The 19,580-nt window shown below is 40.9% G+C and overlaps 1 protein-coding gene across 1 annotated transcript in view; it reads right to left on the bottom strand.

Annotated features, from left to right (window-relative positions):
* The window catches only part of LOC141148076 (dynein axonemal heavy chain 11-like), a 1,034,097-nt gene that overhangs the window by 94,753 nt on the left and 919,764 nt on the right, over nucleotides 1-19,580 (bottom strand). Inside the window, exons 78-81 of the mRNA XM_073635228.1 lie at nucleotides 19,244-19,371; nucleotides 16,805-17,032; nucleotides 9,465-9,656; nucleotides 7,265-7,384 (exon numbers count right to left, since the gene is read on the bottom strand). Of these exons, the coding sequence (XP_073491329.1) occupies nucleotides 7,265-7,384; nucleotides 9,465-9,656; nucleotides 16,805-17,032; nucleotides 19,244-19,371 (668 nt within the window). The remainder of the gene's footprint in view (nucleotides 1-7,264; nucleotides 7,385-9,464; nucleotides 9,657-16,804; nucleotides 17,033-19,243; nucleotides 19,372-19,580) is intronic.

The raw sequence follows: 19,580 nt of genomic DNA, 5'->3' as shown, positions 1-19,580 counted from the left end.
AATAATATACTAATTCCCACAATACATCACGGCCCTGCAACAACCAGTGGTCTGGTGCTTTTCTCTCCAGTGCTGGAATGTGGGGGGACAGTTTCAACAGTCACATCCCATACTGACTGATGACACTTCCTTTGGTCCTGCACTGATTATAGTGAAGACATTGTAGCAGATTTATTAAATTAAAACTGGCGCACACAGAATCTGGTGCAGCTGTGCATAGTAACCAATCAGCTTCTAGGATATATTATTAAAGCTTAACTGAACAAGCTGAAGTTAGAAGCTGATTGGTTATTCTGCCCAGCTGCACCAGATTCTGTGTGCACCAGTCTTAGTAAATCTCCCCCATGACGACATCAGTGTGAGGGGGGCGACAAGACCAGTCAATAATCGCCAGAAAAGAGCCGCTTCAGTGGACTTGTTGTCATAACTGGAACAGGCAGGGAGGAGGATAGCAATATTGTGCATGAAGGTAAGTATTATGCCCCGTACACACGGTCGGATTTTCCGACGGAAAATGTGTGATAGAACCTTGTTGTCGGAAATTCCGACCGTGTGTGGGCTCCATCACACATTTTCCATCGGAATTTCCGACACAAAAAGTTTGAGAGCAGGCTATAAAATTTTCCGACAACAAAATCCGTTGTCGGAAATTCCGATCGTGTGTACACAAATCCGACCGACAAAGTGCCACGCATGCTCAGAATAAATAAAGAGATGAAAGCTATTGGCCACTGCCCCGTTTATAGTCCCGACCTACGTGTTTTACGTCACCACGTTCAGAACGATCGGATTTTCCGACAACTTTGTGTGACCGTGTGTATGCAAGACAAGTTTGAGCCAACATCCGTCGGAAAAAATCCTAGGATTTTGTTGTCGGAATGTCCGAACAAAGTCCGACCGTGTGTACGGGGCATTACTCTGTGTTATCCATCCTCCAGACATAATTACTATCAGTCTTGGAGAAGAAAGGGGGAATGAGTGATCTTTTTATTATTACTCTACTGTCCAGAGTTAGGGCTTGTTCACACTATGTCTGTTGAACTATATTTTTCTGTTTGCATCATACATGTGCAGTGGTGTGCAGCAAAACATGGTACAACAGACATGGTTGAGTTTTTCAGCCCTCGAATGGCCAACCTCACCATATGCTGATAGTTGTTCTGTTTTGAGTATAAACATACATGGTGATGATAGCAAAAAGGGAAAAGATGTCAGATCTTTTGTCACATCTAACTAAATGATTCAGAGCCAGCCTAGCCGTATTCAGATATTTCCTATATACAAACAAGAAAGGCTATTTCCATGATTCTAAAATTATGCTTCGTTATTGACCTACAACCTATTCATGAAACTGTTATTCTTTAAATAAAATACAATGCCCCCGATTTACTACAGCAGTCTTTTTTCACCATAGGATATGCTCATTTCACATTCAAGAGATTAGAAGCAAAATGTAACAAAGATTTTTCCAGAACCTGATTGGGCATTTGAAATGAACACAAGCTATGGTGAGATTTATTCCCTTAGTAAATGGGAACCTATGTATTTATGATTACCCTTACTCTGTTAGCTCTAAACTCTCCTTACAGTGTACAATGTCTTTGTTGCAATTGTGAAATGAGTCTGACAATGTTCATTTCAATGGAAATCTCCTCTCCCGTGATGATTGCATGTGTACAGTGTGATTATCCCTCCGAGATGTCGCTGACACAATACTGAGCAGGAAGTGTCAGTAATGAGGAAGGTTAACACACCATCGTTTTTTGTCCCATCACGGATATGTTTGCCTTACAATTAAACATGCCACATAGAGCTTTGATTGTCCCAGCAATATGATTGTCATTTAGTTTAATTGCATCATGGGCGTAGTTATTTACACAGTTCAGCTTCTCAGCATCTCTGTGCTCACTGTACTCCTTTTACAATAAACTTAAAAAGTCTGATGCTCTGAACTGACTAGGAGAATAGTCATGCAAAGACAAGAGTTTTTTTCTAATGAAATTAATCGTAAATAATTTGCTTTTCAAAATTCTTGTGTAGCGATGTTTGTTTCCCATAGCTGTTTTTGTTATTTTTGATCTATATTCAATGTATTGCTTTTTATGTTTCCGTAGTTCTTATTTTCATTTAGAATACTGAATAAAGTTTCTGGTTATGCATCAGATGAATTTTCCTAGCTCTTTGACTGCCACTGTGCATGTGAACTCCAAACTGAACTCCAGAAAGATAAAAAAAAAGCACAATTAATGTGGCTATGAAATTATAAAGCTGGCAAGGGTTAGCTGCTTATTATGTCTAGGGGGTGCCAGAATAAAGAAAAATACTTACCCTATTCCCTGGCATGCTCCCTCACACATGTGATTGGTGCAGTGCTGCCTCATCTCTACTGCGCTCCTGGCTGCAGTTGCACTCCAGCCTTCCCCAAGTACAATGCAAAGTTAATACCCCTTCATTGTATGTGATAAAGAAGGCCGGAGTTTCAGGACAGCACCGGAGCTGGCCAGAGTAGGGGTTAAGGTAAGTAACAGATCATCTTCATATCCCCTTAGTGTAAAGTAATTGAGCATCTTCATCTCTAACCTAATCCTAACGAACATTTAAAAGAAATGTACGCAATTTTTTTCTTTTGTTGAATCACATTTACCTAGGTGGATGAAGTATTGGTCCGATGCTGCATCTACCCCCCCCCCCAGTTCTATCACTGAGAACCAAGCAATCAAACACCAAGGATTGAGCTCAGTGCTCCCTGAGAAGCGAGCTGGTCACTGTCAGTCACCTCTCTCTGCTCTGCCCCCCCTCACTCACTGGAGCCCTGGGCTGTGGAGGGGGCAGGAGTGACCAGCTCAGGCTCCCAGTGGCTCCCTAAGAGACTGAGCCGGGTGCCGGTACAGGCATGTTGGCAGATCTTGACTATATGGTCGCGATCCTCCCCGAGCCTGGAGTGGCTTTGTGACATCAGCCTGCTGTCTGCTGAAAATGGGTCACAAGAGTGCAGAATGATCTGCACTCCTCTGATCCACAGGGGAAGTACAGCCAAACGAGCTGTTTTGGCTGTACTTTTCCTTTAAAGTAGCCATGGACATAAAATGTTACAGACACGTTCTTATACAGGTATAACTATGCAGTCACTGTAACTGTTTTTGCTAAGTTTCATAAATGATCTTTCTTATTTTCATAAGGTTAAAAAGTTATGTCATAAGACCACTTTTCTCTTCTTCCTGGCAGTAAGGGTGGGGTTGCAGGACATGGTGCAGACACATAGGGGTTTATTTACTAAAGCTGGAGAGTGCAAAATTAGGCTCACTTCTGCATAGAAACCAATCAGCTTCTAACCTCCCCTTGTTCAGTAAGGCTTTGGCAATTAAAACCTGGAAGCTGATTGGTTTCCATGCAGAAGTGAGCCTGATTTTGCACTCTCCAGCTTTAGTAAATAAACCCCATAATGTGTCTGTATTCCTTAGTCTGTTAGCAAGACGAAGGCTGTGATTGGGAGGGTGTGTGTGCCAGAGACAGGCTGTGATTGGGAGATGGTGTGTGCCAGAGGCAGGTTGTGATTGGGATGGGGTGTGTGCCAGAGGCAGGCTGTGATTAGGAGGGAGTGTGTGCCAGAAGCAGGCTGTGATTAGGAGGGAGTGTGTGCCAGAAGCAGGCTGTGATTGGGAGGGGGGGTGTGCGCCAGAGGCAGGCTGTGATTAGAAGGGGGTGTGTGCCAGAGGCACGCTGTGATTAGGAGGAGGTGTGTGCCAGAGGCAGGCTGTGATTAGGAGGGGGTGTGTGCCAGAGGCAGGCTGTAATTGGGAGGGGGTGTGTGCCAGAGGCACACTGTGATTAGGAGGGGGGTGTGCCAGAGGCAGGCTGTGATTGGGAGGGGGTGTGTGCCAGAGGCACACTGTGATTAGGAGGGGGGGTGTGCCAGAGGCAGGCTGTTATAAGGAGGGGGTGTGTGCCAGAGGCAGGCTGTGATTAGGAGGGGGTGTGTGCCAGAGGCAGGCTGTGATTAGGAGGGGGTGTGTGCCAGCGGCAGGCTGTGATTAGGAGGGGGTGTGTGCCAGAGGCAGGCTGTGATTAGGAGGAGGTGTGTGCCAGAGGCAGGCTGTGATTAGGAGGGGGTGTGTGCCAGAGGCAGGCTGTGATTAGGAGGGGGTGTGTGCCAGAGGCAGTCTGTGATTGGGAGGGGGTGTGTGTCAGAGGCAGGCTGTGATTAGGAGGAGGTATGTGCCAGAGGCAGGCTGTGACTGGTATGGGGTGTATGCCAGAGGCAGGCTGTGATTAGGAGGGGTGTGTGCCAGAGGCAGGCTGTGATTAGGATGGGGTATGTGCCAGAGGCAGGCTGTGATTGGGAGGGGGTATGTGCCAGAGGCAGGCTGTAAATAGGAGGGGGTGTGTGCCAGAGGCAGGCTGTGATTGGGAGGGGGGTGTGCCAGAGGCAGGCTGTGATTAGGAGGGGGTGTGTGCCAGAGGCACGCTGTGATTAGGAGGGGGTGTGTGCCAGAGGCAGGCTGTGATTAGGAGGAGGTGTGTGCCAGAGGCAGGCTGTGATTAGGAGGGAGTGTGTGCCAGAAGCAGGCTGTGATGGGAGGAGGTGTGTGCCAGAAGCAGGCTGTGATTAGGAGGGAGTGTGTGCCAGAGGCACGCTGTGATTAGGAGGGGGTGTGTGCCAGAGGCAGGCTGTGATTGGGAGGCGGTGTGTGCCAGAGGCACGCTGTGATTAGGAGGGGGTGTGTGCCAGAGGCAGGCTGTGATTAGGAGGGGGTGTGTGCCAGAGGCAGGCTGTGATTAGGAGGGGGTGTGTGCCAGAGGCAGGCTGTGATTAGGAGGGGGTGTGTGCCAGAGGCAGGCTGTTATAAGGAGGGGATGTGTGCCAGAGGCAGGCTGTTATTAGGAGGGTGTGTGTGCCAGAGGCAGGCTGTGATTTGGAGGGGGTGTGTGCCAGAGGCAGGCTTTGAATGGGAAGGGATTTGTCGGCTGAACAAACTACCCAATAAAGGCATACTGTGTGTCTGTCTGCACAGTGTCTTGTACCTGTAGCCAAAGGATGAAAACTGATCACTCTAACACAGATCAGCTTCTGTGCTTTGTGTGGTCAGTTTAGAATAGTTTTTCTCAACCTCTTTTCAGTCAAAGCACCTTTTAAAATCCTGCACAATCTCAAAGCACTGTATTCTAAAATGTAAAAAACAAAACTAATAGTTTTACATAACACAGCAACATCTACACATGTAGGACACCCAACATTAGGGGTGATTTATTCCTCCACCTTTGCACACTGGTACTGACTAGTATTTCAATGTTTCTCTTCTCCCTTAATTTCTCTCCCTAACTCAGCTAATGTGACCCTAATGGAGAGGGGCAAACAAGGATGCTGTGCAGGCACCCGAGTTTCCCCTTATTTACAGATGACATCATAGGTTGTTAGGATGCCAGCGGAAGGTTGTAATGGTGCACAATGAGATCCTGTGGCTTTGTGCAACTTAAAGGCAGGCTTGCTCCACTCACTGACTTGTAAAACTGACAGTTTTTGGCCAAATTTGCCAAGGTACCCCTAAAGAAACCTTAAGGCACCCTGATTGAAAAAAGGCTGGTTTAGAACATGCAATAAAAGGTGACTGAGGAGATCAGCCAGGTAGCTTGGATGGAAGAATACAGGAAAATGATAGGGACTATGATTCATAAAATACACACATTTTATTATACACACACATATAAAAAAATATCTAGGATGAGATACACTTTGACCGTAGCAGAAAGTTTTTTTTTTAGTCTGTATGGGTCCATTATTTTCTGCTTGCACAAGGTACTCTGTGCAGGTTATCTGCTCTATAAAGTCTGTTCCCTACAGCTGTGCTAAAAATAGACCTGAATGACTCAGAGGATGTACACAGTCATCTCCACCACTGATAATGGTGGATTTACACTCTTTGCCAGGAAGTATTAGAAAGCTAAGCCTGCTGTGGTGGGTGTGGTGGATGCAAACTATAATAGATTTTTTTGGAAAATATATATTTTTTTTACATAAATAATTATATTATTATTTACATCACATTTCTTTGTTCTAGGGAATAAGTGGTTGGAAAATATTTAATGTTCCTTGTGGTAAGGTAAATGTAGGGTGTCTCTGACCAGCACAGAGACACCCTACATGTGTCTACAGACATGAGATAATCTTTCAAAAACATTTTAATCAATTTTATGTATGGGCCATCTGCGAACTCTGCAGATACTCCCTGACCAATGACCCATGTATCCAGAGAGAAGAAGGTGGATTTTTGTAGCCTTGGATTGGATGAGTGTCTATTAATCAATACCAGTTGGCCAGATCTTTGAAATGCCATCTCATGGCTACAGATGACCAAAACACAACACTCAAAGCAGTTTTTATAAAATACATTTGTCAGCATGTTTGTATCATTATTATTATTATTCACGATTTAAATAGCGCCAACAGTTTACGCAGCGCTTTACAATGTATAGGGGGGGACAACACAATTACAGTACAGTTCAATACAAAAGGTACAGGAGGGCCTTGCTCATAGAGCTTATATTCTAAAGGGAGGGGGTGGCGGTACACAAGGTAATAGCTGCAGAGAATGCTTTGATGGGGGTATTAATAAGCATGTGGAAGTGTCAATATAATAAAAGCTCTTGTCTGACTTTGCTTAGGTGCATCACATAAGATATCAGCAAGAGGCTTCAATGCTGCCATCCAAAAAATGTACATGGGAAATTAAAATGGCATTTAGATCATGGAACTCTAATGCCCTGTACACACGGTCGGACATTGATCGGACATTCCGACAACAAAATCCATGGATTTTTTCCGACGGATGTTGGCTCAAACTTGTCTTGCATACACACGGTCACACAAAGTTGTCGGAAAATCCAATCGTTCGTAAAACACGTACGTCAGGACTAGCCAACAGCTTTCGTCTCTTAATTTATTCTGAGCATGCGTGGCACTTTGTGCATCGGATTTGTGTACACACGATCAGAATTTCCGACAACGGATTTTGTTGTCGGAAAATTTTATAGCATGCTCTCAAACTTTGTGTGTCGGAAATTCCTATGGAAAATGTGTGATGGAGCCTACACACGGTCGGAATTTCCGACAACAAGGTCCTATCACACATTTTCCGTCGGAAAATCCGACCCTGTGTATAGGGAATTATAAGATAACTTGTTACTTGAAAGTAAAAAAAAAAAAAGGATTTTAAAGCTTTAAAGCCCAGAAGAGGGAGCTCTAACTCTGTATTTTAATCAGAGGTACCTGATTGGGCTGCATGTACTCCTCTAAGTATGTACGGCACAGTCGTCTGTCCCAGTCATCAGTGATGTGACCGCCGTACATTATCTCCCCAAACAAGTAGCGAAGGTCTTCCCAGGGCACCTGAAAGTACATCCATTCTGTTATCCTGTGGCAAAAACTGCAGCTTATTATAAGGATTCTGTAAGATTTGATGTGATAATATCTTGGTGAAGATTAAGTTTAAATCAAACTAAAACAGAACTTATGTTGTAATTGCAAAACACAGAGACCAGCATTTTTATTGCAAAACACAGAGACCAGCATTTTAAAGTGTAAAAGGGTAAACACAGTACCTAGTGAAAAGGGTTTAGAATATACAGGGTGTATACTGCTGAAGGTACAGCTGTTTTGTTGGCATATATGAAAAAGGCCATAGTGCCACAGCGTAGGAACAATATGTAAAGTAACTGCACATGATTTTTACTTAGTTACAGTGTAACATCAAATTTTCCATGTTGCTGGTAATGTGAGATATAAAGTATCATAATTTGTCACATATGAACCTTATATGTGGTGCCTCTTGGGTCTGATTTATTAAAGGAGCAGAGAATGTTCACTTAGGTTAGTGAAAAAACTGAACCTATGTTCACACTGAACAGCCAATCATACTGGCCAACTGTAAAAAAACAACATTTTTGTTTATACATGATTGGTTGACTGAAGTGAACACAGCTGCATCTTATTCACCAAGCTCAGTGAATATTCTATACGCCTTTATTAAATCAGCAGTTGTACTGTAATTCAATAAGTTCAAACATCTGCGTGGGTTGGACTGAACATCTTCTTTAAAGATTTGTCCATAGCAATCACAATCCATTCCAGCTTTCATTTTCTTAGTGAAGGTGAGAAAATTATCTCTCTAAAATGGTTGTTACAGGCAACAACAAAGCTTTCCAATGCCTCTGTTTTTTTATCATACAAACACCTATCCTGTTTTATTTTTTCTACATGAAAAAGACTACATTTAAAAGAAATTGAAAGAATTGCTTCCATTTCTGATAGTTTTCTGAAAATGCAAGTTACCTGGCAGCTGTGCAGACCCTGTGACTTCACTGACTACAAATAAGTATGCAACCACTAATGTCAGAACTCTTGAACTGCATACTTGTTAAAGGTCAATGATTCACAAAACATTAAAGTTACATAATTTGCATGGTGGCCAGGCTACTAACATTTTCAGAAAGAGAGCTCAGAAATTCTATTGCACACTATTTAGATCACAGTGTTGTAAAGCTTTAAAAGGCACCGTAGGAATAGCTTTTATTTCCTGTATTATTGCTGTAGAGTAATTGGCAGCAATTGGCATTAGTATAGAGGTTTTCTGTTTACATTTCTGACACAGCAAAACGTTTGGTAGAGTCCGGAGAATGCAACACTGCTCTGTGCTTAAACGCTAGCGCTAATTATTCCAAATGGTGATGCTCACCCTCATTTATTTTATGTAGTTTTTATTATTATTTTTTTAACAGAAAAGCTTGCCTTAAAATGTAAATTAAAAAAGAAAAACAAACTTAAACTGGCTAATGTAGCAGTAACAAATAACACATATAGAGGTTTATTTACTAATGGATCGGCTGTTCGCTTAGTTAAGGGAATGTTCACTGATCTAAAAAATATGGCGAGGCTGTGTTCAGTTTAATCAACCAATCATGTGCTTGCAGTAATACTTTTTTTTTTAAATTTTCATTCCATGATTGGGTATTCAAAGTGAACATGAGTTCACCCTACTTACTATAATTTACTTTGCAAAGTGAACATACATTTTGCTATGGGAACAGCCTAAGTTGCTTTAGTAAATCAAGCCCATTGTCTGATTACTGAACAACTTTTTTTTATACATATTACCTAAACTTCTTTATAGCATATTTAAAAAGTAAAGCGGTAAATATTCTAGAATTTCTGTGCTACAGTTTCACTTTGCCATCATGTTATCATATTACTCTAAAAATAAGGAAAGCAATACATATTGTTCAAAAACATATAGTAAAACAGTAATACAATTAAATATGTACACTGCAGAGCATCAAATGTTATTAATATGTACCACAGTAATGACAAGTATTAGAAAGTTCAAAAACAATACATGTAAATTTGTCAAAGGTCGGTCCTGGCTATCCATAAAAATGTATAACAAATCACTTTTCAAAGTCAGACACCATACCTGTGAGTTTGCTTCCAGATAGTTGTAGAGAACATTCACAGATATTGTGAGGTCTCCGATGTTAAAAGGATATTTTCTATTCCACCCCTGGGGACCAAATTTGCGCCGCTCAGCCACACAGGCATGAAAATAGCACAAGGAAAAGAAAATGCTTTTAAACTCTTGCTCTCGCGTACACTGGTCAAGGATGTTCTGCAAAACAAAAGCGGAGGAGACATTTTTACACACCTGTCAATGATCTGTCAGTTCCCACCAGCATTCTAATGAAGTCTGAATGTAAACAATTGCTACACTTGCTGTATACTGCAAAAGATTACTGCATGCTTTAAAGGCGAATCAATAATACAATTTACTAGCACTTACATTCAAAGTGGAAATCAATCACTAAGAAAAAAAGATTTAGGTATAAATTGTAACGACCAGTAATACTGTCAAGTGCCCTAATTATGGAATAAGATACACATGCATTAGGTATGAGTAGGCAGTCTGTAGTTTGCAAATTAATTCTTAAGCAGTAGTAATAGGAGGTGAAGATGACAATGGGTGTAAAAGACACAATTCCTGCAATTTTCCAAATAAAATATATTGGTCTATTCAAGACTGAATGGACCTGTATCACAAAAGGCAGTGTTTTTTTCTATCTTACCATTTGATTTGCTAATGAAAGAAAAGCAAAAATAATTTGCAAGAAACTATTCGCTTAGGATCCATACACCTGTGGTTTGTTGATTGAACTGTATTTCTAAGAAGCCGCTTTTTCAACCTGTATAATATTATCTCACAGTCCAAGGAGGTGCATAACTGTGAATATTTTAAAAACTGTCCAGTAATGCTTTGCTGCATAGCTGATGAAACAAAACTTATCATGCCTAGTACAGACTCCCATGAAACGCTAGAAAAACAAATCTGACATCCGTAGTTAACAGAATTGCAAAAGTGTATTTTTGTTTAAAATTTTAAAAAGTGATGGTCACCTGCTGAGTTAAAACGCATTAATGTTAATAGCATTAAAGTGCAGTAATTATGAGACATTTTTTATAATATGCAGAAAATTTGTAACTTTATGTCATGAATGTTCTGTACTGTAAATAGACTACAAGACAGTTTTAATACAATAAGGTGCTCCTCCTAGAATTTGTGACAACTATAATGTCCTTTAGGATCCCCTTATCCTCTTTAGGGCTAGTAAAAATATTCTGCAACCGCTCTAAGATGTAATGAGGGAAGAACCTGTCCTGCACATACACTGTACGCAAAAATGGAGGATTAATTTGTTTGGATTCTACTGTTTTTAAAAACAGATAGCTATTGCTAAAATTAAAGAACCTTATCTGAATACATTAGCAGCTCCTTCTCAGCAAATAATAAAGATAGTAAACTGATTTTATTGACAGTGTACATTTATTATTTATTTTCAGCAATATAGGTTTATGTAACATTTAAGTTGGGTAAAAGTTCAGCAATACATTACTTTCTGCACTGAGAAATAGGCTAAATAACTGCTTACCATATTTAACACCATAGTCCTTTAACAATAAAAAAAGACCATCAATAAATAGTTCTAGTTCTTGAGGAAAACTTAAAACCACCAAATTAAATAATATTAGTAATAATACAAAAAAATGCTCTAAATTTTATACAGTTTTTTGCCTTACGTTGGATATATAATTTTAATATAAAGTTAATATACTGTATTCTCTCTCTCTCTCTATATATATATATATAAACTTATGATGTCTGAATTGCAGGCCAATTAACTTAACCAATGAGCCTGAAAGGGAACGCATGGTAGGGAAGAGAGTGCAAAATCTGGTGCAACTCTGCAGAGAAACCAATCAGCTTCCAGTTTTTTTTTCATCAAAGCTGAATTGAACAAGCTGAAGTTAGAAGCTTATTGGTTTCTATGCAAAGCTGCACCAGATTTTGTACTCTCCAGTTTTAGTAAATCAACTCCATTGAGTTCTATGGCTCGGTACACAAAGGAAGCTTAACTTCATACTAAAATAACTTCAAACTGCAGCATTCATCTGATTGTCCACCACAGTCCTTGTTTACTTCAATGAGGTCCTGTGAAGGAAGATTGTTAAAAGTTTATTATCACATGAGCATCATAGGCTTTGGATGCGAGTCCAATTCTAGCACTTGTGTGTATGCACACCGGCTTATACTCTTGGGCCAGAAAATTTTGCAACCATTAGAATGGATCAGTTCTCTCCAAGTATTTCCACAGCAAGGATCACATTTTTGTGAATGAGTATTAATATGTTGTACCTATTTGCCTTTAGTCCAACACGGTACACAAGAGGCTTTGCCTATTTTCTGACTTTTAGTAGTGTAAAGAACCTTTGGCTGCAATGGCATTTAAAGTCAGAATGGCTCCGTGACAGTTGGGGGTGGATCAACATTTAGCAAGTCCTTAAAGGCGCAGCTCTGGTTCTTTTAATGAGCTTTTTCAGCACACATATAGGTTGGAGCAGAAGTGCTCTTGTAGCTATTTGTTAATATGTGGCTTGTTTGTGCATGCTGCACCCAAGAACACTTGGACAGACCTCCAAAAATAGATGGTGTCTGTGCATAGGTTTCAAAACTCAGGTAGAGTGGTGGGACTAACATTTATTGTGTTTTGCTAACTTGCCAGTAGGACTTTAGTTCAGGTGATACTGGAAGTACCTGGGTCACTAGGGGGCACAGGATGCTCTGGGGTCACATGGTGAGACTAAATGCTCTGTGGGTCTGGTTGTTAGTTGATGATTTGGGGTCACTGGGTGAAATAGAAAGCACAGGTGTCACTAGAGACACTGGGGTACAGGAGTGACTTGGAAGCAGAGGTGTACAGAGGTCACTGGATACAAAGAATGCAGGGACTCTGAAGGCACAGGAATACAGGGCTCACGAGTGCACAGGGGACAAAGTTGCTGGGAGCAAGGGAACAGACAATGCACAGGCAGACACTAGAGGAACAAGGGAGTGCACTGGGTAAAGTCACTGAAGACACAGGGGGCTCAGCATATGAGCAGATGAACAGATGAGAGGCCCTGGATGCAGACAGTGAATCTGTTGGGTGCATGCCCACAAATATAGCTGTCAAAATCTGCTGTCAGTTTGACAACAAAGATCTGATCTGTGTCGCAGAGCTGCCGTCAGCAACTTTGTTTGCAGTGATTAGCTTCCAGGTTTTTTGTCAACGTTTCTTTGAACAAGCTGGAGTTAGAAGCTGATTGGCTACCATGCACAGCTGCACCAGATTTTGCTCTCTCCAGTTTTAGTAAATAAACCCCAGATTGTTGCATGAGTACTTATTAAAATGAAAAATGAAAAATTTTAAATTTATTTACATTAAACCTGAAATTAAAAAAATTGTGTTTATATTGTTCTGTTGAAAATGTTTTTTAGTGTTTTTTTGCAGCGTGAGTTTTAAAAACCACATATGAAATATAAAAAACACCTTACTTATATTTGTAAATAACCTGTGTTGAAATGTAAAACCAGATGTACAAGATACATATTATAAAATGTTCGCAATATACAATATAGAGAATTGAGAAAATATTCAATGACAATACCACCAAAAGAAAGTCTAACTGTCCTATATATACACTATATTACCAAAGGTATTGGGACGCCTGCCTTTAAACGCACATGAAATTTAATGGCATCCTAGTCTTAGTCTGTAGAGTTCAATATTAAGTTGGCCCACCCTTTACACCTATAACAGCTTCAATTCTTCTGGGAAGGCTGTTCACAAGGTTTAGTGTGTCTATGGGAATGTTTGACCATTCTTCTAATAGCGTATTTGTGAGGTCAGGCACTGATGTGGATGAGAAGGCCTGGCTCGCAGTCTCCACAAAGCAAGGTCCATAAAGACATAGATGAGGGAGTTTGGGGTGGAGAAACTTGACTGGCCTGCGCAGAGTCCTGACCTCAACTCGATAGAACACTTTTGGGATGAATTAGAGCAGAGATTGCGAGCCAGGCCTTCTTGTCCAACATCAGTGTCTGACCTCACAAATGTGCTTTCTGGAAGAATGGTTAAACATACCCATAGACACACTCCTAAACCTTGTGGACAGCCTTCCCAGAAGAACCTGTTATAGCTGCATAGGATGGGCTGTCAGGAACCATGAATCAGACAGAGACAGAAAATGCAGTAAAAATCATACCTTTTAATATAATGGTAAAAAATGGTACAAATAGTAAATGTAGTCAAAACATAGCCAGGGTTCGGCAACCAAACCGAGTAGTCAGAACAAGCCAGTAAATCAGGAAGCCAGAGATCAGCGTAGTCAAAAGCAGCAGAAACGGCCAGGAACCAGAAGGGATGTCGGCCAGGCAAGTCTTTAACAGGAACACAACAGAGAGTTTACAGATATCTTTGACCAAAGGCAATGGCATCGAAGGAATGAACCAGGTAGTTCAAATAGCCAGAAGGGGCTGACTGATGAGCAGGAAATGATCACCAGGTGAGCCACTGTGGAACGACGGTGCTGGCAAATAACCGACTGAGCCCAGCCCTGACAGTACCCCCTCCTCAACGACCCCTCCCCCTTTGGAGGGCCACCAGGTTTGAGGGGAAAACGTCTATGGAAAGCATGGAGGAGGACAGGAGAAGAGACCCAAAAGCGTTCCTATGGACCATACCCTTTCCAAAAAAACAGGTACTTTATGCACCCACAGGACCTACAGGAGTCAATGATCGATTGTATCGCATACTGCTCATGGTTCTCAACCTGAACCAGGCGAGAACATGGTACCGAGGTGGTGAAGCGGTTGCACACCAAAGGCTTTAATAGGGAGACAGGGAATACATTCAAAATACGCATGTTAGAAGGAAGGTCTAATGCGTAAGCCACTGGGTTGATCTTACAGAGAATACAGAAAGGTCAAATAAATGTTTTAGTGAGGGAACATGGAGTCGGAGGTTGCGAGATGACAGCCAGACCCTCTCCCCAACCTGGTAGGAAGGAACAGGTAGGCATCTGCGGTCAGCATGGAGTCTATACCTATCACTGGCATGTCGCAAGGACTCTTGGACCTGTACCCAAGTGGAACGAAGATCACGGAAATGCTTCTCTAACACAGGATTTCTTTGAGGAACAAATGAATTAGGCAACATGGATGGCTGGAAACCATAATTCACCATAAACTGAGACAATTGGGACACCTAAGGTAAGAGGTCTAACCAGTTGTTATGGTGGTCAGAAATATTGCAATGTAAAAACATCTCCAAGGCTTGGTTGGCTTGTTCTGCAGCCCCATTGGACTGCGCGAGATATGCAGAGGAGAAGGAAAGGTGGATTTCCAACTGTACACAAAAGGCTCACCAAAACCTGGAGACAAACTGGATACCCCTGTCCGAGATGATAACCTTGGGTAGCCCATGTAATCGAAAGATCTCCTGAGCAAAAATAGATGCCAATTCTTTGGATGTGGGCAACTTCTTAAGTGGAATACAATATGACATTTTCGAGAACCAGTCAACCACCATAAGACCAACTGTGTTGCCCTGAGAATTGGGTAACTCCACAAAAAAATCCATAGACAGGTGGGTCCAAGGCCTCTCCCCATTGGGTATGGGTTGAAGGAGGCCCACTGGAAGGTGTCATGGTGTCTTACTCTGAGCACACATGGAACAAGCGGCTATGATGGCAGCTATATCAGCACAGAGACTAGGCCACCAGAATTGTTGAGAAATAGCCAAATAAGTTGATTCCTGCCTGGGTGGCCAGCTGCTTTGGGAGAGTGGTAAGTCTGGAGCAAAGCAGTGCGGACATTCTCAGGGACAAAGCAGTGGTCACAAGGTCACAAGGAGACTGGATCTGAGCGGAAAGAATTCTTTCACGCAAAAGTGACGTGAGACTAGTACGAACAGTGCCCATAATATGATCAGGAGGTATCACAGGAGCAGGAACTGACTCCATCTTGGAAGCGGGGGAAAACTGTTGCGACAATGCATCAGCCCTTACATTATTTCTTAGTACCGGGTAAAAATGAGACTATGCAATTGAAGCTTGACAGAAAAAGAGCCCATCCCGCCCTTCTGGGAGATAATCATTTTGCCTCAGACAAGAATGTGGGATTCTTATGGTCAGTCAATATGAGGACCGCCACGGTGGTACCTTCAAGGAGATGCCTTCATTCTTTAAGAGCTCAAATGATAGCTAACAATTCTATGTCCCCAATCTTGTAATTGCACTCTGCAGGAGACAATTTCTTATAAAAGTAGCCACAGGGATGCATAGCGCTCTCAGAGGTGGGACATTGAGACAGAAGGGTGCCTATTCCAGTCTCCGATGCATCAACCTCAAGAATAAAGGGTAACGTAGGATCAGGATGTGCCAGCACAGAAGCTAAAACAAAAGCAGCCTTGAGAGACTCAAAGGCTTTAATGGAATCCGGAGACAAATTCTGTGAATTACCATCCTTTCTGGTCATATCAGTCAGGGGTTTGACCAGAGAAGAGAAGCTCCGAATATATTTTCGATAATAATTGGCAAAGCCAAGAAAATGTTGTAGCGGACGTAGACAGGTCAAGGCCGAACTGCAGATAGTTTCTCTAGTTCCATCGAAAAACCGGCAGTAGAAATGACATAACCCAGAAAGTTAACCTGGCTGACGAGCAGGAAATTATCACCAGGTGAGCCACTGTGGAACGATGGGTGCTGGCAAATAACCGACAGCTGAGCAACCTGAGCATTGAGATGGGAGGGCTGAACCCAGCCCTGACAGGGCCAACTCAATATTGAACCCTACGGACTAAGACTGGGATACCATTACAGTTCATATGCGTGTAAATGCAGGCGTCCCAATACTTTTGTTAATACAGTGCATATGTCTTACCACTGTATCATATGTAATAAGCAAAAACCAAATAAATAAACCACTTGCTAAAATGTGAAATTGGCTCTGGAGCTTAAACTGTCTCTGTTGCAAGAATATATAAATAAATTAACATGTAAAGGAACTGTAATAATAGTTACTTGTCTGGCCATTTATGGCAACAGAGCCACTTTAACTGGTCAACTGCTACTGCCAAACATCTTACTACATACTTGTGGTAATGTTTCCAAGCGTTAATAATTTTCAATATTTTGAATATGATTTTATTAAAAAGAAGAAAACTCTAAGAAGAAAACAATCAGAGGGGTTGGTTTACTAAAATCTGGAGCAGCTGTGCATGATAGTCAATCAGCTTATAACTTCACCTTGTTCAAATAAGCGTCGATAACAAAACACCTGGAAGCTGATTGGTTACCATGCAGAGCTGCACCAGATTTTGCCCTTGCCGGTTTTAGTAAATCAACCCCAAAGTGTTTTCACTCCCAAAATACAATGCCACTCACCTGATCAAAATTGTCTAGTGCAGCATGCAAATTAGCCAGCATGCCAGTTGGGGGTTCATTGGTAATTTTGATTGCATTTTCCAGGATACCTTGTGGGATGATGTGCTCTTTTAGTGTCATGGCCGGCTCCGCACTCATAAAGACACGGTAATCGGGGTGGCTTTCATTACTGTACTTTTCCAGTAATTTTTCTAACACGCTTAACCATTTAGCTACCAGGTGAATATTCTGTGAAAACAGACTGCGTTAAATCACATCATACAAGATCATTAGATGCTATGAAGCTTTTACCTTTCCTATGTCTAAGGTTCAGTGTGAGTTAATTAGAAAAATAAAAATACTTTCTAATTTCATATTTTAGGGTGTAGCACCCAGGATTTCAGACAGTGCATCCTTCTATTAAGTGGGTGCATATCCTGCAGCTTTCCTACGACTATATCCTAAAGCTTCACTTTCAATAGCACCCTACCCACCCCCTTTGTTTGGCCCATTACACACTAACTTTCTTGCTACTACTGCGTGTACCCTTTCTGCACATTTCAGAGCATACACTGCAGCATGGGGTATGTAAGGAATCATGAAACAAATGTAATGAGCTATAGTACCTACAAGGTCTGATAACTGTCTTTGCAACATCAAGAGAAGCAAACATTTTGTTAATCCCTCATTTTGTATTTATGGTCATTCAAATAAATACCAACCATGTACCCATGGTACAAATTCTCACTACTAACATGTTTTTCCATTTTGTTACAGTTAGGCCAGTATTAAAAATGTCACAGAGTTTAACCATTTTGGCCATCAATCAATGCAGCAAGTTTGGAGTTTAAATAGGTAGTTAGGTTTAATGTGGGTTCAATTCCTGACAAAGAAGCCCAATATGATTTGAAAGCTTGTACAGCTAATAACATAAGTTAGCCAAAAAAGGATAGGGCAGTAGATGCACACCCTACCTAAATGGCATTCAAGTAGTTTGCTAAAGCACTGTGCATCAAACAATTGCCTTATTTAAAAGATATAAAATATAGTTTTCACCCTTTTAACTCTTCTAGAATATCAATATTGTTGGTCTGTTGTAGCATCTTTGAAGCCACATCCTGTCTACATACATGCATACCAATAATGGCTGCGTGTCATTTATTAGGACAGATTTCCTTATGGTGACAACAATGAACTGTGCCTGTGTAATGCCTGTGAGCACAACAGCATGTAGTCTCCACTGGGAGATCATGTGATAGGATGACAACACAGGAGAACAACTGGGAGAAAGGGACAGAGTGTTGTTATCATAAAAGGAAGTGCATGCAAACCTCATGGCAGGTATAACTTAATAAAAGAGGAAGATGTAAAATTAAGAAGCCCAATATAATTACAAATACTTTATCATGTAAAGCTGTTGTGTGATTTTATTGATTGAATTTAAAATTCAAACTTTAAAAAAAAAATACCAAAAGAACAAAACTTACACCCATATTTTGAAATACAGATGACTGGGCTCTAAAATTGATGCTGAGATGACCCCTGATTATATTTTGCACCAGGGCTATATGTAGATTTATATAAACGTGAAATGAAGGAATACCTATCTTAATTAAGGATGAAAATACCATTAGTAATTCCTCATATAGATACTGAAATCAAAGTTCCCACACTGTGCAGTGCCCTCTGTTTTCACAGGCTAGTGCAAAGTGAATTAGAAGAGACTTGACTTCACAAAACAAGAATGTGTTGCTGTGTTTCTATTTCATAAGACAAGGGCTATAAGAACTAGCAACCAATCAGCAATACTCTTTCTTTATACCACCATCTTTCTTTATTTCAACTTTAGTTTTTATAAATGATGCCTAATCAGTTACTATAGGTTAGTATATGTTCTTTCTTGTTTTTCCCTACTTTATTGAATAAGCCCACTTGTATTTAAATAAAAAATGTAGGATCTAGATGTGCAGTGCTACAGCTGTAAAAAATAAAACATTAACAAAATTAAAAGTCCAAGACAATAGTAACAAACATACACGTGCTAAACAGTAAATATTGTCTGTTTTTTTTTTTCAGGCAAATATGCAACATATTCAGGAAGATGTGTTTTCTCTTTATATTCTTTTCAGAATGCTAATTACATCTGCTACACAATTTTTCATTATGGTTACACGTTTTAAATTGATAGTAAAATTGGTCAGCGTAGTGTGAAAAAAACATTTCAGTTTGAAAGAAACACCAATGTATGAGCTGTGATCAATGCTATCTTCTTGAAATAAATAAAAATCCCACTTTCAATCAGCACAATATAACTAGAGTGTATCATTAAAAAGAAACATATTTGGACAGGTACCCAATTTCATTCCACAAAGCGTTTTTGTAGAAAACGTTCTTTCTTGTAAAAGTGCAGTTTCCTAGCTTGGCAATGAAGCACTTCTATAACAAACAGAATCGGCTTACTTGAAGTATAACCCAGTGGCCTTCTTTTGATGCCTTTTCCATCGCTATTTCTGCTATAACTTCCTGCCCTTGACCCAAGGAAATATTGTGAAGTTTTCCTGAGTCAATGGTGAATCCAAGTCTGTCACCTATACGATGGAAGCAATCATATCAGCAACATAAACACACAAGAGAGAGATAGGGTTTATCGACAATGTATAAAGAAATGCACAACAGATTACACATATGACAATAGCTAGGCTGGCAAAAGATGGTTTCCTTGAGGATAGTGGGTAGGGAGACATCTGCCAGTCCTCTCTAGCGTTGGCTTCTGCTCCTGTTTCATACGTGACTTGCC

Source organism: Aquarana catesbeiana, linkage group LG06 (assembly GCF_042186555.1).
Source record: "Aquarana catesbeiana isolate 2022-GZ linkage group LG06, ASM4218655v1, whole genome shotgun sequence".
NCBI lineage: Eukaryota > Metazoa > Chordata > Amphibia > Anura > Ranidae > Aquarana > Aquarana catesbeiana.
Note: the sequence above shows the minus strand (reverse complement) of the source record. Positions and strands in the feature narration are given on the sequence as shown.